Below are 26,695 nucleotides of genomic sequence, written 5' to 3'. Positions count from 1 at the left end.
TAACTAAGCATTTCAAGGTAAAAGTCTAGTGGTTAGAGTGTGAGGGTGGCAGGGTAGCCTAGTGGTTAGAGTGTAGAGGCGGCAGGTAGCCTAGTGGTTAGAGTGTGAGGGTGACAGGGTAGCCTAGTGGTTAGAGTGTAGAGGCGGCAGGGTAGCCTAGTGGTTAGAGTGTGAGGGTGGCAGGGTAGCCTAGTGGTTAGAGTGTAGAGGCGGCAGGGTAGCCTAGTGGTTAGAGTGTAGAGGCGGCAGGGTAGCCTAGTGGTTAGAGTGTAGAGGCGGCAGGGTAGCCTAGTGGTTAGAGTGTAGAGGCGGCAGGGTAGCCTAGTGGTTAGAGTGTAGAGGCGGCAGGGTAGCCTAGTGGTTAGAGTGTAGAGGCGGCAGGGTAGCCTAGTGGTTAGAGTGTAGAGGCGGCAGGGTAGCCTAGTGGTTAGAGTGTAGAGGCGGCAGGGTAGCCTAGTGGTTAGAGTGTAGAGGCGGCAGGGTAGCCTAGTGGTTAGAGTGTAGAGGCGGCAGGGTAGCCTAGTGGTTAGAGTGTAGAGGCGGCAGGGTAGCCTAGTGGTTAGAGTGTGAGGGCGACAGTGTAGCCTAGTGGTTAGAGCGTTGGACTAGTAACCGAAAGGTTGCAAGTTCAAACCCCTGAGCTGACAAGGTACAAATCTGTCGTTCTGCCCCTGAACAGGCCCCTGAAAATAAGAAGTTGTTCTTAACTGACTTGCCTAGTTAAATAAAGATAAATTAAAAATGTGTTATGAAAGAGTTAACACTCAAACAATTACAGTGTAAATGACACATTACAGAATAACTCAGAGTAAATGACCCTCAACTACTAAATAAGATATCGCGGTTACACATCATCTGATACACACAGGTGCTTGCTAACAAGTTCTGAAAATATGAGCAAATTCATTTGCCTTTTAACCAAATTCAAGCAGGAAGTCACCACCAACCTGAAGTAACATTCCGTAGCACTTTGCCAGTAAAAACAATAGGCAGGAACAACACATCCAGATTCTAATCAACTCTATTTAAATAGTAGGAGCCCACGTCTGCGTCGCTCCTCTTTGAACGGACCGACGTCCCGACAAAACGGAATATCACAGTGTCTTTGTAAGAGCAACTCCATAGCACTTATCAGTAACAATGAAACATACAGTATGTCATGGCTCTTTATGAACTCCTGAAATAATCCAAACATGAAAATGTTATTCACACAGAAACGTTCATTTCCTGTCGTCGGTGACCCCAACACTTCCGTGGTAACGTCTCTTTCCCAGAGATTGCCACGGCAACGGTGTGAGACGCAAATATAAGTTTATCCATCCGGACGTAGCCGTATTTAATCAACACGCCGGGCTGGCGTCAACAAGTCGCCTAGACGTATCTTCATCACTGGCCTTCATCCTCCTTCCCATATCTCTACCAAAACACGACACTCTGTTTCAAGGACCCATTCCAGCTGAAATGGAGAGGCCTGAGGAGAAGGCTACGTGTGTGTGTTTGTTGTGCCAAATTGTAGCACATCGCACAGTACACAGTGCGGTATGAGCTTGTCTGCTTTCAAGCACCTCAGCCAAGTACTGTAGCATTCGGGGCAGGTGGAAACTTCCGGCAAGTCACTGAAAACTTTTGACATTTTTCCCCTCTTCGAGATAAGATCGCAATCAGCACGTTTTTTGTTGTTGTAGTATAATCATTAGGCGCTGTCTTGTTTTAGACCCTTGTGGAACAAGGTGTTATGGAAGGCTTGACCTAGTTTCTATGACTACTTAACTAACGATGGTACCGTATGTTCCTTGTCAGGAGGGCGAGGCCATCGGTAGCAGCATCCTCCAGCTGGTGGTCACAGACAGAGACACCCCTCAGAATGGACCTCCCTTCACATTCCACATCGCGTCTGGGAACGAGGACCGCCGCTTCCACGTAGACCAGGGAGGTCTGTTGTCCATCTCTGTCCCTCTGAAGAAGAAGATCAAGCCACAGCATCTTCTGAAAATACAGGTAACGATTTTTCCTCGTTAAAAAAAAAAAAACACAAGCTGGCGCACCACCCAGAGATCATTATTTAGTGTAGAGGTGCTGACGAACGGTGAATAAACTTTGAACTATAGTTGCACATTCCAAATGGAAAACATCCCAGTCATTTATTGGGTAACAAAAAAAAAAACACACAAAAAAACATTTTGTCATCACTGTTCCTTGTTATGGGTGAAGAAGACACAGTGATGCCGAAATGTTGCAAGCAAAACTTATTTACATGGTTGTAATCTGCTTACCTGACGTCTATACATGCCCACGAGTTATTTGGGATATTAAAATGGAGTCTTTACCTCTTTAAGGAATACCTAGGATAGGATAAAGTAATCCTTCTCACCCCCCTTAAATGATTTAGATGCACTATTGTAAAGTGGCTGTTCCACTGGATGTCATAAGGTGAATTCACCAATTTGTAAGTCGCTCTGGATAAGAGCGTCTGCCAAATGACTTAAATGTAAAAATGTAAATGTAAATGTAAATGAGTCAAACTTTATACCTACACAGTACTAGCAGATACGGACATTTGTTAATGTATGTTTCTATTGATGTCCTTACCTCAGGTGACAGACAGCGGACACCCTCCTCTCTCCTCCATCTGCGTGGTGAAGATCAACGTCACTGAGCAGAGCAAGTACCCTCCTTCTGTGATGCCCCTGGAAGTCTTCATCACCACCACAGGAGACACGTTCTCCAACCGAGTCATAGGCAAACTGCATGCCTCCGACCAGGACCTGCACGACATCCTAACCTACAAGCTGATCTCGGAGTCTCCCGGTGGGGGAGACCCAGGGCCGAGCTCACACCCCTCTGGAGGCCTCTCCAGGTTCTCTGTGGACCTGGTGGATGGGAAGATTTGGGCCGACGAAGACTTGAAACCTGGTCTCTACTCCCTCAATGTCAGCGTCTCCGATGGGAAGTTCAGCGTGTGGGCCGGGGTGAAGGTCCATGTATGGAAACCCACACAACAGGCCCTGGATGCTGGGCTCACTCTGCAGCTGGCTGGGCTTTCCCCGGAGGAGTTCCTGGGGGACCTCTGGAGAGGCCTCCAGAGGAGCCTCAGCACGGCCCTGGGTATAACCAGGCAAGACCTCCACCTGGTGAGCCTACAGCAGCAACCCAACTCCCTGGTCCTGGAGGTTCTGCTGCTATGGAGGCCGCATGGTGGAACTGTAGAACCGTTACCAACCAACCGGCTGGCAGGGATCATCGCTGACATAGAAGACTCGTTGGGACTGAGTGTTCTCAGGGTGCATCACAATGGGTGTCTAGGGACAGAATGCCCTCCTAGAGGATGCAGGAACTCAGTCCAGATGAGAGGAGAGAGGCTGAGCCACTACGCCACAGCCAGGGCCGGCTTCATCACCCCACAACACACCTGGGAGAGTGTCTGCCCCTGCAACGGTAGGTGTACTGGGAGCATGTCTGGCTTTGCAACGGTAGGTGTAACTTGTGTGAGATGTGCCTGAGACGTGAACAATTGCATTAGCTCTACAAGTCAATGCCTAGGCTTTGGTTTAGTGGGCTAACAGGTACTTTTAACACACAGTAGACCCTGGGTTTGAACCCTATCAGTCAAATAGTCTCCTACCTTCTCTATGATCACAGTAGGAGCCTGAAGTCACCCCCTTCATGATCTAACTCACCTCACATTCCTATGGGGATTATCTGGGTGCAGGTGGCAGCTAGGAGCCACCAGCATAGTACTAGTGATTATCTTGTTGTCGTGGGTCTTCTTCGTTACTGTTGTCTGGCAGACATATTTCCATTGAGGTTATTGCCTCTTTATTTAGACTATTTTAGCTAAACCCAGAGTCTCAACTAACCAAATGTCTCTAGGAAAGCGACATGGAAGATCTGAGACTGAAATATAATACATGAGGGGAATTATTATTTTTTTTGTCTTTTTTAATCAAGGAGATTTGATTATGAGAACAAATTTGACGGCCGGATCGTCATCCAAAATAAGTGCTTTGAATATTAGTGTTAGTTATTGTTATTAACATGTTAGTTAGACATGTTCTACAGATCATATTTAACATTCGCACCGTCTTTCCAACTCCAGAGTCTGCTGTGAGTTTTGACGGGACGGGCTATCTGAAATACCTGTATCAGACTGAGGAGGAGGAGGAGGAGAATCAGAACTTGCGTCTCTCTCTGCGCATCAAGACCTTCCAGCAACAAGGCGTTGTCATGAATACCAATGCAACCAACTGGGGGATCTTGAAGGTATTGTACAACTCACATGCCTTCATTATTATCGGAGATGAACGAACACGTCGCTATTTGCTTTCTAAAAAAATAATCTCTCGTATCTCATCCAATCAGGTCCATTTGATTTATAGCCCATTTTACATCATTGCATCACAGTATCAAACATACTATGATAATACACTGCATTGTTATCAGAGATCATAAAAGCAACATATTCCTTTTCCTTGGCAGCCCCCCCCCCATCCTGTAGCAGTTTACATATGCCCTAATCTAAAAATGTCTGATTGCATATCAGAGGGCTGAGTTTATCCAGAACAAAACATTTCCGAGTGGTTTCCAGGGTCAAACCATACTGATCTCTTATCATATTAGTCCCTCTGCTGGCTTTGTCTGTGTCAGTTGATCAATGGGACTTTTTAACTGATCCAACCATGTTGTGGTAAAGACTGTCTCTATCTTCATGTCCCCGTTTCCATCAATTTCTTTCATAGCCTGGTCCCAGATCTGTTTTCAGTATTGACAAACTCAATACTCTTGAGTTTAAAAAAAAAAAAAAAAAATGTAAAGGACCAGCACATTCTTCAGACACTTCTGGAATTGAAATGTAAGTGTTGGCAAGACATTTAAAAAAAAGCTCCAGATCGGGTACACCGGCTAATTCTTGCTGGGGTTTGGAATGTTGAGCTCGAGTCAGTTTTGTGCTGATGTAGGTTAGCCTCAAAGTTTAAAGGGAATATTAAATGATTGTATATTTTGAAGAGAGGAATAAAGAATTCTCAGTGCGCAGATGAAACCTCTTGACACGCATGCAACACATCTCCCAATGGATTTCTCTTCATTTGTGTGGCATTGAATACATATAGATAGAATATTACATTTGTTCACTCTTGAAACATCAAAAGTCGCATTCACTTTTTTTCCATGCTTAGGCCTATTTCTGGGTCTTACATTCCTGGAACATCGGGGCCTTTTAATTCTAAGAAAATTGCTTCAAAAGGAATTGCTAAACATGGTTATTCAAGAATTTATTTCCAGTTTCTTTCCTCCCCTTTTACTTCACACCGACTTCATCAGAAGATACGACACGATTCATGTGTTTCCCTTGACAGTTAGGCTTCACAGCACCTTGTACAAATTCTTATCAATATTCTGACCTAAAGGAAAATGGGAGCAGCAGGCACATACATCCTTCAGAAACGTCTGAAATGGAAATGAAGTTTAGGACCTGCTCACCGATCACCGGCTAAATCTATTTCATGTATTCCACAATCTTTTAAGTAAATTACCTTTGAAATGGAATAGATTTTTTCCCATTTGAACAAAAGCACCTATGACAAGCCTGTGGAGAAAGAAGAAAGGGTGACTTGTCACATAAAACCACTGTAGCCTTTAACGATAGTGAGAGATTAGATCTATTATTATCAAGGAGAGGCATGCGGGAGAAGGAGAAGCATGCTAGAGAAGGAGAAGGAGAAGCATGCTAGAGAAGGAGATGCATGCTAGAGAAGGAGAAACATGCTGGAGAAGGAGAAGCATGCTAGAGAAGGAGAAGGAGAAGCATGCTAGAGAAGGAGATGCATGCTAGAGAAGGAGAAACATGCTAGAGAAGGAGAAGGAGAAGCATGCTAGAGAAGGAGAAGGAGAGGCATACAAGAGAAGGAGAAGGAGAAGCATGCTAGAGAAGGAGAAGGAGAAGCATGCTAGAGAAGGATAAGCAGAAGCATGCCAGAGAAGGAGAAGGAGAAGCATGCCAGAGAAGGAGAAGGAGAAGCATGCTAGAGAAGGAGAAGCAGAAGCATGCTAGAGAAGGAGAAGGAGAAGCATGCTAGAGAAGGAGATGCATGCTAGAGAAGGAGAAACATGCTAGAGAAGGAGAAGGAGAAGCATGCTAGAGAAGGAGAAGCATGCTGGAGAAGGAGAAGCATGCTGGAGAAGGAGAAGCATGCTAGAGAAGGAGGAGAATCATGCTAGAGAAGGAGAAGGAGAAGCATGCTAGAGAAGGAGAAGGAGAAGGCATGCTAGAGAAGGAGGAGAAGCATGCTAGAGAAGGAGAAGGAGAAGCATGCTAGAGAAGGAGAAGGAGAAGCATGCTAGAGAAGGAGAAGGAGAAGCATGCTAGAGAAGGAGAAGCATGCTAGAGAAGGAGAAGGAGAAGCATGCTAGAGAAGGAGAAGGAGTGGCATGCAAGAGAAGGAGAAGCATGCTAGAGAAGGAGAAGCAGAAACATGCTAGAGAAGGAGAAGGAGAAGCATGCTAGAGAAGGAGAAGTAGAAGCATGCTAGAGAAGGAGAAGGAGAAGCATGCTAGAGAAGGAGAATGAGAAGCATGCTAGAGAAGGAGAAGCATGCTAGAGAAGGAGGAGAAGCATGCTAGAGAAGGAGAAGGAGAAGCATGCTAGAGAAGGAGAAGGAGAAGCATGCTAGAGAAGGAGAAGCATGCTAGAGAAGGAGAAGCATGCTAGAGAAGGAGAAGGAGGAAGCATGCTAGAGAAGGAGAAGCATGCTAGAGAAGGAGAAGCATGCTAGAAAAGGAGAAGCATGCTGTAAAGAAGCAGATAGTCTTAATGCTACTAGTCACAGTGGAAGCAGGAACCATCTGATCATAATCATCTCCCGGGGCATGCTAGAGAAGGATAAGCATGCTAGAGAAGGAGAAGCATGCTAGAAGGAGGGGAGAAGCTGGTAAAAAGTAGAAGCATGCTACCCCATTAGGCTCTGGTAAAAAGTAGCATGCTAGAGAAGGAGGAGAAGCATGCTAGAGAAGGAAAGGAGAAGCCCATTAGGGCTCTGGTAAAAAGTAGTGCACTACCCCATTAGGAGAAGGTAAAAAGTATGCACTACCCCATTAGGAGAAGCATGGTAAAAAGTAGTGCACTACCCCATTAGGGCTCTGGTAAAAAGTAGTGCACTACCCCATTAGGGCTCTGCTAAAAAGAGAAGGAGAAGGTAAAAAGTATGCTACCCCATTAGGGCTCTAGTAAAAAGTAGTGCACTACCCTATTAGGGCTCTGGTAAAAAGTAGTGCACTGCCCCATTAGAGCTCTGGTAAAAGGTAGTGCACTACCCCATTAGGAGAAGCTGGTAAAAAGTAGTGCACTACCCCATAGGGCTCTGGTAAAAAGTAGTGCACTACCCCATTAGGGCTCTGGTAAAAAGTAGTGCACTACAACATTAGGGCTCTGGTAAAAGTAGTGCACTACCCCATTAGGGGAAGCTCTGGTAAAAGTAGTGCACTACCCCATTAGAGCTCTGGTAAAAAGTAGTGCACTACCCCATTAGGGCTCTGGTAAAAAGTAGTGCACTACCCCATTAGGGCTCTGGTAAAAAGGAGTGCACTACCCCATTAGGGCTCTGGTAAAAAGTAGTGCACTACCCCATTAGGGCTCTGGTAAAAAGTAGTGCACTACCCCATTAGGGCTCTGGTAAAAAGTAGTGCACTACCCCATTAGGGCTCTGGTAAAAGTAGTGCACTACCCCATTAGGGCTCTGGTAAAAAGTAGTGCACTACCCCATTAGGGCTCTGGTAAAAAGTAGTGCACTACCCCATTAGGGCTCTGGTAAAAAGTAGTGCACTACCCCATTAGGGCTCTGGTAAAAAGTAGTGCACTACCCTATTAGGGCTCTGGTAAAAAGTAGTGCACTACCCCATTAGGGCTCTGGTAAAAAGTAGTGCATTACCCCATTAGGGCTCTGGTAAAAAGTAGTGCATTACCCCATTAGGGCTCTGGTAAAAAGTAGTGCACTCCCCCATTAGGGCTCTGGTAAAAAGTAGTGCACGACCCCATTAGGGCTCTGGTAAAAAAAAGTAGTGCACTACCCCATTAGGGCTCTGGTAAAAAGTAGTGCACTACCCCATAGGGCTCTGGTAAAAAGTAGTGCATTACCCCATTAGGGGTCTGGTAAAAAGTAGTGCACTACCCCATAGGGCTCTGGTAAAAAGTACTACACTACCCCATTAGGGCTCTGGTAAAAAGTACTACACTACCCCATAGGGCTCTGGTAAAAAGTACTACACTACCCCATTAGGGCTCTGGTAAAAAGTAGTGCACTACCACATAGGGCTCTGGTAAAAAGTAGTGCACTACCCCATTAGGGCTCTGGTAAAAAGTAGTGCACTACCCCATTAGGGCTCTGGTAAAAAGTAGTGCACTACCCCATTAGGGGTCTGGTAAAAAGTAGTGCACTACCCCATAGGGCTCTGGTAAAAAGTAGTGCACTACCCCATTAGGGCTCTGGTAAAAAGTAGTGCACTACCCCATTAGGGCTCTGGTAAAAAGTACTACACTACCCCATTAGGGCTCTGGTAAAAAGTAGTGCACTACCCCATAGGGCTCTGGTAAAAAGTACTACACTACCCCATTAGGGCTCTGGTAAAAAGGCAGCGCTGTACATTTGGCATACTCTAGGAATCAGGACCTTTTCAGACCTATTTCATCAGAAAACCACTACACTGAAATCCTTTCAACAGCTCTGCAGTGAATTCAATGTGCCAAGATCCCATTTTTTTTATATATATCTTCAAATATCTTCATTTATTTCCAAGAGGAGGTTTAGAACTCAGTTGAATGAAGTTGAAACCCTTCTTGTCACAGCACAATCCATTAAATATCTTATATCTGTAGACTCCTTTCTGAGAAAGGAGGATCCTCCTTTACTTCTTTGAAAATAATCTGGGAAAAGGACCTTGGTCTGATTACTTCTTTATTTTAATTTTATTTGACCTTTATTTAACTAGGCAAGTCAGTTAAGAACAAATTCTTATTTTCAATGACGGCCTAGGAACAGTGGGTTAACTGCCTGTTCAGGGGCAGAACGACAGATTTGTACCTCGTCAGCTCGGGGGTTTGAACTTGCAACCTTCCTGTTACTTGTCCAATGCTCTAACCAGTGATGAGTTATGGGCGGAGGTTTGCAACTGGGTATACTGCACCTCTACTAATGTAAAAATGAAAGAATCTAATTACAAATTTTTGTACAAATTTTATTACACTCCTTTGGGACTCCATAGAATGAAAACAGATATGTCTCCTAACTATAAAATATCTACCTCTGAAAGTGGAACCTATATGCATGTATTTTGGAGCTGTAGAGAGATTGCCAGATTCTATACATACTGCTGTACAGAAAATACTAGATGTACAGTTTGATATGACCCCGTGTATCGTTCTTCTTAATGCCCAGCAGGACTTTGTCCTTGATCCTGACAGAGAAAATTCGCTCATGACTATTACATACTTTGCTAAGAAATGTATTCTTATATTGTGGCCCTCTAATACCCCTCCTACATTTAAAATGTGGATTGACCTGATTGTTGACTGTCTCCCTCTTGAAAAGCTCACTTATGACCTCCACAAGAGACAGCCCAAGTTTGATAGACTCTGGTCTCCACTACTCAACTGTATTTCATACTGGAAAGAGTGAACGAGAGGATTAGGGAAATGAACAGATACATGTTGTGTAAGGTGCTGTATAATCTTTAAAAACTAATTATTGGCTCGTCGTCTCAGCGAAGGCTAGAAATAGCTAATAAGAACCTTGATAGTGCTGCTGCAAGTTTTATATATTTTTTATTTTTTATTTATTGTTTATTGTTCTTTGTGAGTACGTGTAGGTTTGTAGGATATGTGTGTGTGTGTGTATGCGTGTGAATGTATGTATGTATGTATATGTGTACGTATGTATGTGTATACATAGATATGTGTGTGTGTGTATGTATATACACAAAAGAAAAACATTATTATTATAATTATTTTAATTGTCTTTTTATTATTATAATTATTATTATATATTTTACTTTTTTTTTTTTTTACCTGTCACATCTGTGAATGTGGAATGTGTTTTGTTGATTGATTGAAAAACAAGAAAACTTAATAAAAACTTTAAATTGAAGAAGAAGAAAAAACGACATTGATGTGTTGTGTTCTAGTCCACTGTCTCTACTTCAGACTGGTGGGGACTCTGAGGAATAAACGTTTACGAACAGTGAGCACTGTTATATTATCTGCATCAGAGGATGGATAGTTGCTCCAGCCTGTATATGAACAGTGAGCACTGTTATATTATCTGCATCAGAGGATGGATAGTTGCACCAGCCTGTATATGAACAGTGAGCACTGTTATATTATCTGAGAGGATGGATAGTTGCACTGTTATATTATCTGCATCAGAGGATGGATAGTTGCACCAGCCTGTATATGAACAGTGAGCACTGTTATATTATCTGCATCAGAGGATGGATAGTTGCTCCAGCCTGTATATGAACAGTGAGCACTGTTATATTATCTGCATCAGAGGATGGATAGTTGCACCAGCCTGTATATGAACAGTGAGCACTGTTATATTATCTGCATCAGAGGATGGATAGTTGCACCAGCCTGTATATGAACAGTGAGCACTGTTATATTATCTGCATCAGAGGATGGATAGTTGCACCAGCCTGTATATGAACAGTGAGCACTGTTATATTATCTGCATCAGAGGATGGATAGTTGCTCCAGCTTGTATATGAACAGTGTTCTATTATCTTCTACAGCTGATAGGTGGAGAGCTGAGGTTCATGTACCTCTGTGGCAACACGCTCCCCGGTTCCCTGCGTGTCCACGCAGCCCCAGCGGTGTCAGACGGGCGGTGGCACCACGTCCTTCTGGAGGTCAACGGCACCATCCTCAGACTCACCCTGGACCACATTCACTCATCCCAGGTCGTCCTCTCTGAACCCTGCCATCTGATGCAGCCCCATGGGACTCTGATCCTCGCTGGCTCCCCTGGTCCTGGTTCTCCTCCCACCACCACCTCTACAGAGACCCAGGCCAGGGCCCAGACACAGGCACATGGCTTGGTGGGCTGCCTGGAGGGTATGGAGCTGAACGGGGAGCCCATCAGGACAGAGGAGGATAAGGAGTGGAATGGGCCTGGGAGGAGGAGGGTGTTTGGGGTCTACCAGTGCTGTGTCAACCAGGTCAGGATCAACAGCTGTGACAGTAACCCCTGTCTGAATGCAGGAACCTGTGAGGAGGAATCAAATGGAGGTCAGTTTCTTAACCTTGACATACTATATCACTCCCCAATAGTGTCAACCTCTAAAAACAACACAAATAGCACACTGTCAGCCTCTACCCACCTCATTCAAGGTCAGGGTCAAGGTCAAGGTCAAGGTCAGGGTCAGGGTTAAGTTAACCGTGTTCGCAACGCATGATTTGTGCTGTAATGAAGACACAGGCATCACGTGGTATAGGCATGTAATCATATAGTATAGGGTGAGGGTGAGAGAGAGGACATTTGTAGAGAACATTTTCTCAAATGTTTTGCAATGTCATTGTGATATTTTGTCATTGTGATGTTTTGTCATTGTGATATTTTGTCATTGTGATATTTTGTCATTGTGATATTTCGTCATTGTAATATTTCATCATTGTGATATGTTGTGGCTCTGTGAAACCATAATCTATTATCTCCGCTTGGTGAGGTGGCTATGAAGGCAAACAACGGGCTGTGAATAATATGCTGTGTAATGGGAACAACACGAAACACATTCATAAAATGCTGTGTAATGGGAACAACACGAAACACATTCATAAAATGCTGTGTAATGGGAACAACACGAAACACATTCATAAAATGCTGTGTAATGGGAACAACACGAAACACATTCATAAAATGCTGTGTAATGGGAACAACACGTAGCAACAAAGCCTACAGGTTTTGACATGTAGTTAATTGATATTTGTTCTGAGATGTACCTACAGTATACTTAAGGTACATTATCTATCATCCCTTCAACAACAACACATTTTTACCTCTGCGAGGGTGGAAATTCCGTCACCAATATGAGAATACAATGTTGAACAAACTGCAATGTTTGAACAGATTGGAGTTGTCCTAGTGTCTATAAAGTATTATTATAATTGTTCTACAGGGAAGTTGAAACTAGAGTAGTGAGGAGCAAACTGAATAACCAGACCTCACGACAACGGGATGGGACTGAACTGTCTTTACAAAACTCTCTACCCTGTATTCCACTTTTTGAAATAGTTTGTATCCTATCCTTCCTTAGAATCCCTCTGATGTTACTAAGAGAGTGAGAGAACTTTAAAGGTGTTCTAGAACTTTGACCATCTTCGGGAAGGCTGATCTCACTTCCTGTTTACCCTGCAGGGTTCCGCTGCAGCTGTCCAGTTCCTTTCTATGGCCCCCGCTGTGAGCTGGACAACAACCCCTGTGCCTCCCAGCCCTGTGCCCACAGTGGGGTGTGCGTGCCAAAGAGTCAAGGTTACATCTGTAACTGCCAACTGAATATGACTGGAATCAGGTATTCTTCATACATAGCTATCCCTCTCATCCCTGCAGCCTCTGCATTAACACCCTGTTAGTCCCCCCCCCCGCCCGCCCCCCCCACACGCATTGCTCCGATGACGATTAGTGTTCAAATGTTTAGAACAAAAAGGCCCACACAATATTCTGTTCCTTATATCACCTTTTATTAATGATAGTGTTCAGGTTTCTCTCATTTTTAAGACCTCCTCACCTGCCATATCAAATCAAATTACATGTTATTTGTCACATACACATGGTTAGCAGATGTTAATGCGAGTGTAGCGAAATGCTTGTGCTTCTTGTTCCGACCATGCAGTAATATCTAACAAGTAATCTAACAATTTCACAACAACTACCTTATACACACAAGTGTAAAGGGATGAATAAGAATATGTACATATAAATATATGGATGAGCGATGGCCGAACGGCATAGGCAAGATGCAATAGGTGGTATAGAGTACAGTTAATACATATGAGATGAGTAATGTAGGTTATGTAAACATTATATAAAGTAGCATTAATAATTAAAGTGGCTAGAGTTTTGAGTCAGTATGTTGGCAGCAGCCACTCAATGTTAGTGATGGCTGTTTAACAGTCTGATGGCCTTGAGATAGAAGCTGTTTTTCAGTCTCTCAGTCCCAGCTTTGATGTACCTGTACTGACCTCGCCTTCTGGATGATAACGGGGTGAACAGGCAGTGGCTCGGGTGGTTGTTGTCCTTGATTATCTTTTTTGGCCTTCCTGTGACATCGGGTGGTGTAGGTGTCCTGGAGGGCAGGTAGTTTGCCCCCGGTGATGCTTTGTGCAGATCTTACCACCCTCTGGAGAGCGTTATGGTTGTGGGTGGAGCAGTTGCCGTAACAAGTGTGATACAGCCCGACAGGATGCTCTCGATTGTGCATCTGTAAAAGTTTGTGATTGTTTTCAGTGACAAGGAAAATTTCCTCAGCCTCCTGAGGTTGAAGAGGCGCTGTTGTGCCTTCTTCACCACGCTGTCTGTGTGGGTGGACCATTTCAGTTTTTTCCGTGATGTGTACGCCGAGGAACTTAAAATGTTCCACCTTCTCCACTACTGTCCCGTCGATGTGGATGGGGGGTGGGGGGGGGGGGTGTTCCCTCTGCTGTTTCCTGACGTCCACGATCAAAACAAATCATGTGCGCCGAATACAACAGGTAGACCTTACAGTGAAATGCTTACTTACAGGCTTTAACCAATAGTGCAAAAAAGGATTTTGGGTGAACAAAAGGTAAGTAAAGCAAAAAGACAGTGAAAAATAACAGTAGCGAGGCTATATACAGTAGAGAGGATATATACAGTAGAGAGGCTATATACAGTAGAGAGGCTATATACAGTAGAGGCTATATACAGTAGAGGCTATATACAGTAGAGAGGCTATATACAGTAGAGAGGCTATATACAGTAGAGGCTATATACAGTAGAGGTTATATACAGTAGAGGCTATATACAGTAGAGAGGCTATATACAGTAGAGGTTATATACAGTAGAGGCTATATAAGGTAGAGAGGCTATATACAGTAGAGAGGCTATATACAGTAGAGGCTATATACAGGAAAGGCTATATAAGGTAGAGGCTATATACAGTAGAGAGGCTATATACAGTAGAGAGGCTATATACAGTAGAGAAGCTATATACAGTAGAGAGGCTATATACAGTAGAGAATATTTACAGTAGAGAGGCTATATACAGTAGAGGCTATATACAGTAGAGAGGCTATATACAGTAGTGAGGCTATAATGGTAGAGATGCTATATACAGTAGTGAGGCTATATACAGTAGAGGCTATATACAGTAGAGAGGCTATATACAGTAGTGAGGCTATATACAGTAGTGAGGCTATAACAGTAGAGATGCTATATACAGTAGAGAGGCTTTATACTGTAGTGGGGCTATAACAGTAGAGGCTATATAGAGTAGTGAGGCTATATACAGTAGTGAGGCTATATACAGTAGCTTGGCTATATACAGTAGAGAGGCTATAACAGTAGAGAGGCTAAATACAGTAGAGGCTATATACAGTAGAGAGGTTATATACAATAGAGAGGCTATATACTGTAGTGGGGCTATAACAGTAGAGGCTATATAGAGTAGCGAGGCTATATACAGTAGCTTGGCTATATACAGTAGAGAGGCTATATACAGTAGAGAGGCTATATACAGTAGAGGCTATATACAGTAGAGAGGTTATATACAGTAGAGAGGCTATATACAGTAGAGAGGCTATATACAGTAGAGAGGCTATATACAGTAGAGAGGCTATATACAGCAGAGAGGTTATATACAGTAGAGAGGCTATAACAGTAGAGAGGCTATATACAGTAGAGGTTATATACAGTAGAGAGGTTATATACAGTAGAGAGGCTATATACAGTAGAGAGGCTATATACAGTAGAGAGGCTATATACAGTAGAGAGGCTATATACAGTAGAGAGGTTATATACAGTAGAGAGGCTATATACAGTAGAGAGGCTATATACAGTAGAGAGGTTATATACAGTAGAGAGGCTATATACAGTAGAGGGTTATATACAGTAGAGAGGCTATATACAGTAGAGAGGCTATATACAGTAGAGAGCTATATACAGTAGAGAGGCTATATACAGTAGAGAGCTATATACAGTAGAGAGGCTATATACAGGAGAGGCTATATACAGTAGAGAGGCTATATACAGTAGAGAGGCTATATACAGTAGAGGCTATATACAGTAGAGGCTATATACAGTAGAGGCTATATACACTAGAGAGGCTATATACAGTAGAGGCTATATACAGTAGACAGGCTATATAGAGAGGCTATATACAGTAGAGAGGCTATATACAGTAGACAGGCTATATAGAGAGGCTATATACAGTAGAGGCTATATACACTAGAGAGGCTATATACAGTAGAGAGGCTATATACAGTAGAGAGGCTATATACAGTAGTGAGGCTATATACAATAGAGAGCTATATACAGTAGAGAGGCTATATACAGTAGAGAGGTTATATACAGTAGAGAGGCTATATACAGTATATACAGTAGAGAGGTTATATACAGTAGAGAGGCTATATACAGTAGAGAGGTTATATACTGTAGAGAGGCTATATACAGTAGAGAGGTTATATACAGTAGAGAGGCTATATACAATAGAGAGGCTATATACAGTAGAGAGGCTATATACAGTAGAGAGGTTATATACAGTAGAGGGCTATATACAGTAGAGGGTTATATACAGTAGAGAGGCTATATACAGTAGAGAGGCTATATACAGTAGAGAGGTTATATACAGTAGAGGCTATATACAGTAGAGAGGCTATATACAGTAGAGAGGCTATATACAGTAGAGAGGCTATATACAGTAGAGAGGTTATATACAGTAGAGAGTCACCACCCGCTATATACAGTAGAGAGGCTATATACAGTAGAGAGGCTATATACAGTAGAGAGGCTATATACAGTAGAGAGGCTATATACAGTAGAGGCTATATACAATAGAGAGGCTATATACAGTAGAGAGGCTATATACAGTAGAGAGGTTATATACAGTAGAGAGGTTATATACAGTAGAGAGGTTATATACAGGCACCAGTTAGGGGCTGATTGAGGAAGTATGTACATGTAGATATGGTTAAAGTGACTATGCATATATGATGAACAGAGAGTAGCAGAAGCGTAAAAGAGGGGTTGGTGGGTGGTGGGTGGTGGGACACAATGCAGATAGCCCGGTTAGCCAATGTGCGGGAGCACTGGTTGGTCGGGCCAATTGAGGTAGTATGTACATGAATGTATAGTTAAAGTGACGATGCACATATGATAAACAGAGAGTAGCTGCAGCGAAAAAGAGGGATGGGAGGGGGCACACAGTGCAAATAGTCCGGGTAGCCATTTGATTACCTGTTCAGGAGTCTTATGGCTTGGGGGTTATAAAAAAAAATTAGAAGCCTTTTTGTCCTAGACTTGGCACCCTGGTACCGCTTGCCATGCGGTAGTATAGAGAACAGTCTATGACTGTGGTGACTGGGGTCTTTGACAATTTTTAGGGCCTTCCTCTGACACCACCTGGTGTCGAGGTCCTGGATGGCAGGCAGCTTAGCCCCAGTGATGTACTGGGCCATACGCATGTGCCTTGCGGCCGGAGGCTGAATAATTGCCGTACCAGGCAGTGATGCATCCAGTCAGAATTCCCTCGATGTTGCAGCTGTAGAACCTTTTGAGGATGTCAGGACCCATGCCAAATCTTTCTAGTTTCCTGAGGGGGAAATGGGGGCGTGCTCGGTCCTCCTTTTCCTGTAGTCCACAATCATCTCCTTAGTCTTTGTTACGTTGACGGAAAGGTTGTAATTCTGTCACCACCCGGCCAGGTCTCTGACCTCCTCCCTATAGGCTGTCTGGTCATTGTCGGTGATCAGACCTACTGTTGTGTCATCTGCAAACTTAATGATGGCGTTGGAGTCGTGCCTGGCCATGCAGTCGTGGGTGAACAGGGAGTACAGGAGGAGACTAAGCACGCACCCCTGGGGTCCAGTGTTGAGGATCAGCGTGGCAGATGTGTTGTTACCTACCCTTACCACCTGGGGGTCCAGTGTTGAGGATCAGTGTGGTGGATGTGTTGTTACCTACCCTCACCACCTGGGGGTCCAGTGTTGAGGATCAGTGTGGTGGATGTGTTGTTACCTACCCTCACCACCTGGGGGTCCAGTGTTGAGGATCAGTGTGGTGGATGTGTTGTTACCTACCCTCACCACCTGGGGGTCCAGTGTTGAGGATCAGTGTGGTGGATGTGTTGTTACCTACCCTCACCACCTGGGGGTCCAGTGTTGAGGATCAGTGTGGTGGATGTGTTGTTACCTACCCTCACCACCTGGGGGTCCAGTGTTGAGGATCAGTGTGGTGGATGTGTTGTTACCTACCCTCACCACCTGGGGGTCCAGTGTTGAGGATCAGTGTGGTGGATGTGTTGTTACCTACCCTCACCACCTGGGGGTCCAGTGTTGAGGATCAGTGTGCTGGATGTGTTGTTAAATCACCACCTGAAGGTTGTTGAGGATCAGTGTGGTGATGTGCCTACCCTCACCACCTGGGGGTCCAGTGTTGAGATCAGTGGTGGATGTGTTGTTACCTACCCTCACCACCTGGGGGTCCAGTGAGGATCAGTGTGGTGGATGTGTTGTTACCTACCCTCACCACCTGGGGGTCCAGTGTTGAGGATCAGTGTGGTGGATGTGTTGTTACCTACCCTCACCACCTGGGGCAGCCCGTCAGGAAGTCCAGGATGCAGTTGCAGAGGGAGGTGTTTAGTCCCAGGGTCCTTAGCTTAGTGATGAGCTTAATGGGCACTATGGTGTTGAATGCTGAGCTGTAGTCAATGAATAACATTCTCACGTAGGTGTTCCTTTTGTCCAGGTGGGAAAGGGCAGTGTGAAGTGCAATAGAGATTGCATCATCTGTGGATCTGTTTGGGCGGTATGCAAATTGGAGTGGGTCTCGGGTTTCTGGGATAATGGTGTTGATGTGAGCCATGACCAGCCTTTTAAAGCACTTCATGGCTATGGACGTGAGTGCACGGGTCTGTAGTGCACGGGTCTGTAGTCATTTACGCAACAGGCACTATGGTGGTCTGCTTGAAACATGTTGGTATTACAGACTCAGTCAGGGACAGGTTGAAAATGTCAGTGAAGACACCTGCCAGGTGGTCAGCACATGTCCTGGTAATCCGTCTGGCCCAGCAGCCTTGTGTATGTTGACCTGTTTAAAGGTCTAACTCACGTCGGCTACGGAGAGCATGATCACACAGTCGTCCGGAACAGCTGAGGGTCTCATGCATGCCTCAGTGTTGCATGCCTCAGTGTTGCTTGCCTCGCCGAGCATAGAAGTTGATTTAGCCTGTCTGATAGGCTCGTCACTGGGCAGCTACAGTTGTGCTTCCCTTTTGTAATCTGTAATAGACCTGCAAGCCCTGCCACATCAGACGAGTTGTCTAAGCCGATGTAATATGATTCAATCTTAGTCCTGTATTGACGTTTGCCTGTTTGATGGTTGTACCTGCAGGGCATAGCAGGATTTACCGTGAAAGCGGCAGCTCTGCCCTTTAGCTCAGTGCGAATGCTGCCTGTAATCCATGGCTTCTGGTTGGGGAATGTACGTACAGTCACTGTGGGGACAACGTCCCGATGCAGTTGCTGATAATGCCAGTGACTGATGTGGTGTACTACAATGTTGTCGGAAGAATCCCGGAACATGTTCCAGTCTGTGATAGCAAATCAGTCTTGTCGCTGTTTGCAATTAAGACCTACCACTGTAGTGTTGTCTTCAAACTTGATGATTGAGTTGGACAGTGCATGGCCACACAGTCATGGGTGAACAGGGAGTACAGGAGAGGGCTGAGAACGCACCCATGTGGGGCCCCAGAGTGATCAGCGGGTGGAGATGTTGTTCCCTAAGACCTCACCACCTGGGGGTGGCCTGTTGAAAGTCCAGGACCCAGTTAGTACAGTTGTTCTGAGACCTTTAGGGTCTTGAGCTTAATGACAGTTGTTCTATGGTGTTAAATGCTGAGCTCCCATATGAACAGCATTCTAACATAGGTATTCCTCTTGTCCAGATGGGTTAGGGAAGTGTGCAGTGTGGTTGCGATATAGTACAGTTGTGGACCTATTGGGGCGGTAAGCAAATTGGAGTGGGTCTAGGGTGTCAGGTAGGGTACAGGTTATATGATTCTTTAAGACCTAATCTCCTCCCAATAGCACAGTTGTTCTGATTCTTTAAGACCTCCTCACCTCCCATATAGTACAGTTGTTCAGTTATTTTAGCTTTCTTGGGAACAGGGACAATGGTGTCCCTCTTGAAGCATGTGGGAACAGCAGACTGGGATAGGGATGGATTGAATATGTCCGTTAACACACCAGCCAGCTGGTCTGCACTATAGTACAGTTGTTATGATTCTTTAAGACCGGCAGCCTTCCAGGGTTAGTACAGTTGTTAATGTTTTGCTCACGTTATAGTGCAGTGAAGGAGAGCCCTCAGGTCTTGGTACAGTTGTGTCAGTGGCACTTTACTGACCTCAAATCGAGCAATCGACAGTTGTTTAGTGATGTCTGAGAGCAGACCTCCATGTCCCAGACAGGGCAGTTTTATTTTTATAATCCGTGAATGACTGTAGACCCTGCCACATAGTACAGTGTCTGATTCGTTAAGCGACCTACTTTGTCTCTATACTACGTTCAGCTTGTTTGATTGCCTTGTATTCAGTCATCTTTCCGGTCGCCTTACCGTGATTAAAAGCAGTGGTTCTTTCAGTTTTGCGCAAATGCTGTCATCAATCCACAGTTTCTGGTTGTTATGAAGGTTTTTAAGTCACCGTGGGTTCAACATCACCGATGCACTTGCTAATAAACTCCTCACCTAATAGCGTTTCTATCAATGTTGTTGTCTGACCTATCCGGGAACATATAGTACACGTGATCAAAGCAATCTTGAAGACGTTGAATCCGATATGGTACCAGCATTGTTACAGACCTCCTCACCTCCCATATAGTACAGTTTTAGATTCTGTCTCCTACCTGGACAAAATGGAGTTGTGGTCAGATTTGCTTTAAGGAGGGCCTCAGGGCTTTGTATATCGTACAGTTGTTAGTATCCAGATGGTACATTGTTCTGATTCTTTAAGACCTCCTCACCTCCCATATAGTACAGTTGTTAAGACCTCCTCACCTCCCATATAGTACAGTTGTTCTGAATCTTTAAGACCTCCTCACCTCCCATATAGTACAGTTGTTCTAATTCTTTAAGACCTCCTCACCTCCCATATAGTACAGTTGTTAAGACCTCCTCACCTGCATATAGTACAGTTGTTAAGACCTCCTCACCTGCCATATAGTACAGTTGTTAAGACCTCCTCACCTCCCATATAGTACAGTTGTTCTGATTCTTTAAGACCTCCTCACCTCCCATATAGTACAGTTGTTCTGATTCTTTAAGACCTCCTCACCTCCCATATAGTACAGTTGTTCTGATTCTTTAAGACCTCCTCACCTCCCATATAGTACAGTTGTTCTGATTCTTTAAGACCTCCTCACCTCCCATATAGTACAGTTGTTATGATTCTTTAAGACCTCCTCACCTCCCATATAGTACAGTTGTTCTGATTCTTTAAGACCTCCTCACCTCCATATAGTACAGTTGTTCTGATTCTTTAAGACCTCCTCACCTCCCATATAGTACAGTTGTTAAGACCTCCTCACCTCCCATATAGTACAGTTGTTAAGACCTCCTCACCTCCCATATAGTACAGTTGTTAAGACCTCCTCACCTCCCATATAGTACAGTTGTTAAGACCTCCTCACCTCCCATATAGTACAGTTGTTAAGACCTCCTCACCTCCCATATAGTACAGTTGTTCTGATTCTTTAAGACCTCCTCACCTCCCATATAGTACAGTTGTTCTGAAAGACCTCCTCACCTCCCATATAGTACAGTTGTTCTGATTCTTTAAGACCTCCTCACCTCCCATATAGTACAGTTGTTCTGATTCTTTAAGACCTCCTCACCTCCCATATAGTACAGTTGTTATGATTCTTTTTGGTTAGTCACGGAAAATGTTACACGTGCCGTGCTCCGAGTCTGATTGGCTCAGGTGCTGGAGAACAGCATTCGGCGTGTTGTACATTTACATGTCCCCAAACGGATTAAGTCTAATTCTGTCGTATGTCCTCTTGAGTGGATTGTACTGAAAGCAAAACCCTTAATTTCCGTTCTCTGCAAGTTAATGGACAACAAGGTATTTTTCTGCTCCTCCTTCTTTAGGTGTCAGAGCCTAATCGACGGATGCTCCCCCAACCCGTGTCTAGAAGGGTACAACTGTACCTTCTCCGGGGCTCCATCCACTGCGACCCTCTGCCCCAGGTATTGTAACGTTCTAATCTAAGGTACACATAATGCTCTGTGTAACATATCTGGTTTTAGTAGGGATAGAGTGAAATTGCCCTAGATGCTGATATTGGGTCAGTTTAGCCTTTTTTCCCACTACTGGTAACAGTTATGATTGGGGGAGGGGAGGCTGATCCTAGACCTGTACCAACAGGAAACTTCACCCCTGGAGAATTTTAGTTAACCCAGGACTTGCTCCGCTAGGGGGCCCATAAACCATAGTTTTATTTTCGTTTTTGGGAACTCAGTCAAGGTCTCAAACGTCTTGTTGAGAGTTGGGGCGGGATTCCCAACCAAATATCAGCCTTAGACGGCCCTGCTTGAAGCTAACCAAAAGGTGTCCTGTCTCATCCTCAATACAGGTGTACGCCGGACTGGGCTACATCGAGATAGTGGAGATATGTGCCAGCTTGATGGGGGTTTTCTTCCTGGTCGGTGTCTTCGTCTGTGTCCGCAAACGTTATGTCCAACAGAAGAAGAAACCTGTCTGTGTTCAGGACTCCAACGGTTACTTCCAACCCAGTCTGGCCAAATCCATGATGGCCGACACTCCAAAAGTCAGCCCAATAGAGATGAACATGCTGATGGGCTCTGGTAACGACCTGGATAACATACACAGTCCCTTCAGATCTCTGAGGCTTCACAGCCAGATGGACCTGGGGCTGGGGTCCCAGGTAAGCCTAAGGGCCGGGAAGCAGAAGCCTCAGGGGCCCGTGGTGTGTAGTGTGGCCCCCAACCTCCCTCCTACACCTTCATCCATCTCTGACAATGAGTCCATCAGGAAACACCACTGGGATCAGGATTATGAAGGTGAGTTCATTGAATAAACTTTAACAATCTTCCAGAGGGGAAATTGAGTGGATACTTTAAGCTAACTGTCTTAGTTTTTAATTGAGTCTTTATTGATAACTGTGGTAATAACTGTGGTAGTAGCTTACTCAACCCGCCGGGCCTGTCTTCACTTTGTCCAACAATAAGTGACAGCATTTCATTGAGATGACCAATGAGACACCCAAAAGGACAAGTGTCTGAAGGTGAATGATCTGGAGATGTGGAGGACATAACAAAGCATTATTCATATTATACTCCTTCTCACTTTGTCCTTTAGATCGAAACAATGGAGGTTACTCATCCATACATGAATGTAATCCACTATCAGTTTTGATACATACAGAACATGTGGCGTTGAGCAATAGCCTGGTCAGGCAGGCATTTCCTGCAGAGGATAAGTGTCTAGGTGTTGAATTTTAATAGGCTTTTCATCATTCAGAAGTTATAATACCTCACCAATAATGAGTTTAAGGAGTTTTATAACCGACAAGGACACTTTGAAAATTGGTGTGAAGATCCTCTGAAAGGCGATAATACCTAAGGACTATAGTGAATGATAATGAGTGTTCTCTCTCTTCTCCCTGCCGTTCAGTCTACCCTGCTGATCCTGACTACTACGGTCGACCCAACCCTGCGGTCCAAGAGTACCCCCAGGTCCAGGAGTTTCCCCAGTTCGACATTGTGGAGGACACCTACGGCTCTGTGACCGCATCAATAGACTCACGTAGAAACTCTCGCTTCGGCGGATTCCCGTTTCCTCTGGAGCGCTCTGACCGCCGCGCTCCCTTACCCCCCTGTTATAGTAACCAGAACCTGGATGACTTCCTGGGGCCTGACGGTCTTCCCTTACCCAGCTCCCAGTGCCCCAACGAGTACACTGCCATCAGTTACTATCCGACGCAACATGCACAAAGCGTGGACAATGTCTCGTCAGGCTACCGGCGCCTCAGCATGCGCCTCAGCGTTGCCATGCCATCCTACGCTGAGTGTAACTCTCCTCCTCCTCCCCCTCCACCCCAGCAGGCTAGGCATGCAGGACGGAACTCTCGCTGCTACAACGGGTCTGACATGGTGGAGAGCGACTATGGAAGCTGTGAGGAGGTCATGTTCTAGAATGTTTTCAAAGTGTTCTATTCTAGAGTTAAAGATACAGTGCTCCCTATCAAAGGTCTCTTTCAGGGAGAGACTGCAACGTTTCTACGAAAGAGTTGATTCTTGAACATTCTACGAGGTGAATTTATTATATTCTATACAGTCAATTCTTAGAATGTCTCCATAAAATGTGACTGATCGGCATCTAAGTGGGCTTGACATTCAGTAGAGTAAATGAAAGAGTCACTCACCTTTTGTTCCACAGGGTTGAACAGTATTACAGGATGTTTATCTGAAACTATGGCAACAAGGCCACGCAACACAAAGATATTCTGTACTAAATGCTGCAGCAATATCGAACTCACTCATCTAGACCCCTCTCCATCCAAGGGGGAGAGAGACTGGCTTTGGGTGAAACCGATTCCAATAAGAATGAATATGCCTAGACAACTATGTTACAACAAGGTCACGCAACACTGACCATATAAAGAGAGTGGATTTACGTAAAAAACTATTTCTATAAGAATGAATATGCCTACGTTTCATGCAGATAATAGCTCCATTCAATACAATAATAACAACCCATAATAACCATAAAGATGTCACATAGAGTAATACAGATCCTATTTGTGACCTCACCATTCAGTGATATGGGAGAACATCTCAAATAGCCCCCTATACCTATGGACCCTAGACCAAAGTAGTGCACTATGTTTGGGACGGAGGGCATATGTGACAAAATAATACATAATACATTTTAATAATACATTTTATGAATAAGTAGATCATAAATATTCACACATATTACACGTGTTTGTTGTAAAACAGGTCGTCTTTTCAATATAACTTTAATTGTTGATATTGCCAATTGTGTAAATAGTCTATAGTGTGGAAGTTTTCTGACTTTGATCTCAAAAAAACATTTCTCGGAATTGTAACGGTTGGTGGTATTTGGTTGTAAACAGTATTTTGAGTCCGAACACATAAATGTGGTATCTAATCTGACTGTCTATAGCCCAACACATAAATGTGGTATCTAATCTGACTGTCTATAGCCCAACACATAAATGTGGTATCTAATCTGACTGTATATAGCCCAACACATAAATGTGGTATCTAATCTGACTGTCTATAGCCCAACACATAAATGTGGTATCTAATCTGACTGTCTATAGCCCAACACATAAATGTGGTATCTAATCTGACTGTCTATAGCCCAACACATAAATGTGGTATCTAATCTGACTGTATATAGCCCAACACATAAATGTGGTATCTAATCTGACTGTATATAGCCCAACACATAAATGTGGTATCTAATCTGACTGTTTATAGCCCAACACATAAATGTGGTATCTAATCTGACTGTTTATAGCCCAACACATAAATGTGGTATCTAATCTGAATGCCCAACACATAAATGTGGTATCTAATCTGACTGTATATAGCCCAACACATAAATGTGGTATCTAATCTGACTGTATATAGCCCAACACATAAATGTGGTATCTAATCTGACTGTATATAGCCCAACACATAAATGTGGTATCTAATCTGACTGTCTATAGCCCAACACATAAATGTGGTATCTATAATAGCCCAACACATAAATATGGTATCTAATCTGACTGTATATAGCCCAACACATAAATGTGGTATCTAATCTGAATGTAAATGTGGTATCTAATCTGACTGTCTATAGCCCAACACATAAATGTGGTATCTAATCTGACTGTCTATAGCCCAACACATAAATGTGGTATCTAATCTGACTGTCTATAGCCCAACACATAAATGTGGTATCTAATCTGACTGTATATAGCCCAACACATAAATGTGTATATAGTCCAACACATAAATGTGACTGTATATAGCCCAACACATAATCTGACTGTATATAGCCCAACACATAAATGTGGTATCTAATCTGACTGTATAGCCCAACACATAAATGTGGTATCTAATCTGACTGTATATAGTGGTATCCCAACAACATAAATGTGGTATCTAATCTGACTGTATATAGCCCAACACATAAATGTGGTATCTAATCTGACTGTTTATAGCCCAACACATAAATGTGGTATCTAATCTGACTGTGGTATAATCTGACTGTTTATAGCCCAACACATAAATGTGGTATCTAAACTGTCTGTATATAGCCCAACACATAAATGTGGTATCTAATCTGACTGTATATAGCCCAACACATAAATGTGGTATCTAATGTGGTATCTAATCTGACTGTATATAGTACCAATCTGACATATAAACACATAAATGTGGTATCTAATCTGACTGTATATAGTCCAACACATAAATGTGGTATCTAATCTGACTGTATATAGTCCAACACATACATGTGGTATCTAATCTGACTGTATATAGTCCAACACATAAATGTGGTATCTAATCTGACTGTATATAGTCCAACACATAAATGTGGTATCTAATCTGACTGTATATAGCCCACAACATAAATGTGGTATCTAATCTGACTGTGTATAGCCCAACACATAAATGTGGTATCTAATCTGACTGTATATAGCCCAACACATAAATGTGGTATCTAATCTGACTGTATATAGTCCAACACATAAATGTGGTATCTAATCTGACTGTATATAGTCCAACACATAAATGTGGTATCTAAACTGACTGTATATAGTCCAACACATAAATGTGGTATCTAATCTGACTGTATATAGTCCAACACATAAATGTGGTATCTAATCTGACTGTATATAGCCCACAACATAAATGTGGTATCTAATCTGACTGTGTATAGCCCAACACATAAAAGTGGTATCTAATCTGACTGTATATAGCCCAACAGTACAGAATGTTGTATGTAATCTGACTGTATATAGCCTAACACATAAATGTGGTATCTAATCTGACTGTCTATAGCCCAACAGTACAGAATCTTGTATCTAATCTGACTGTATATAGCCCAACACATAAATGTGGTGTCTAATCTGACTGTATATAGCCCAACACATAAATATGGTATCTAATCTGACTGTCTATAGCCCAACACATAAATGTGGTATCTAATCTGACTGTCTATAGCCCAACACATAAATGTGGTATCTAATCTGACTGTCTATAGCCCAACACATAAATGTGGTATCTCATCTGACTGTCTATAGCCCAACACATAAATGTGGTATCTCATCTGACTGTCTATAGCCCAACACATAAATGTGGTATCTAATATGACTGTATATAGCCCAACACATAAATATGGTATCTAATCTGACTGTATATAGCCCAACACGTACATA

The 26,695-nt window shown here is 43.6% G+C and overlaps 1 protein-coding gene across 1 annotated transcript in view; it reads left to right on the top strand.

Annotated features, from left to right (window-relative positions):
• Positions 1 to 24,806, top strand: part of LOC135545485 (protocadherin Fat 2-like) — an 83,763-nt gene extending 58,957 nt beyond the window's left edge. Inside the window, 9 exon segments of the mRNA XM_064973116.1 lie at positions 1,801 to 1,998; positions 2,595 to 3,435; positions 4,097 to 4,260; positions 10,777 to 11,272; positions 12,399 to 12,552; positions 21,363 to 21,418; positions 21,421 to 21,461; positions 21,848 to 22,295; positions 22,909 to 24,806. Of these exon segments, the coding sequence (XP_064829188.1) occupies positions 1,801 to 1,998; positions 2,595 to 3,435; positions 4,097 to 4,260; positions 10,777 to 11,272; positions 12,399 to 12,552; positions 21,363 to 21,418; positions 21,421 to 21,461; positions 21,848 to 22,295; positions 22,909 to 23,429 (2,919 nt within the window). The 3' untranslated portion in view covers positions 23,430 to 24,806.
• The last annotated feature ends 1,889 nt before the right edge of the window (positions 24,807 to 26,695 follow it).

The sequence above is a fragment of the Oncorhynchus masou genome, chromosome 9, assembly GCF_036934945.1.
Source record: "Oncorhynchus masou masou isolate Uvic2021 chromosome 9, UVic_Omas_1.1, whole genome shotgun sequence".
Taxonomy (NCBI): Eukaryota; Metazoa; Chordata; class Actinopteri; order Salmoniformes; family Salmonidae; genus Oncorhynchus; species Oncorhynchus masou.
The sequence above is the reverse complement of the archived record's forward strand: the minus strand, read 5'-3'. Positions and strand labels throughout refer to the sequence as shown.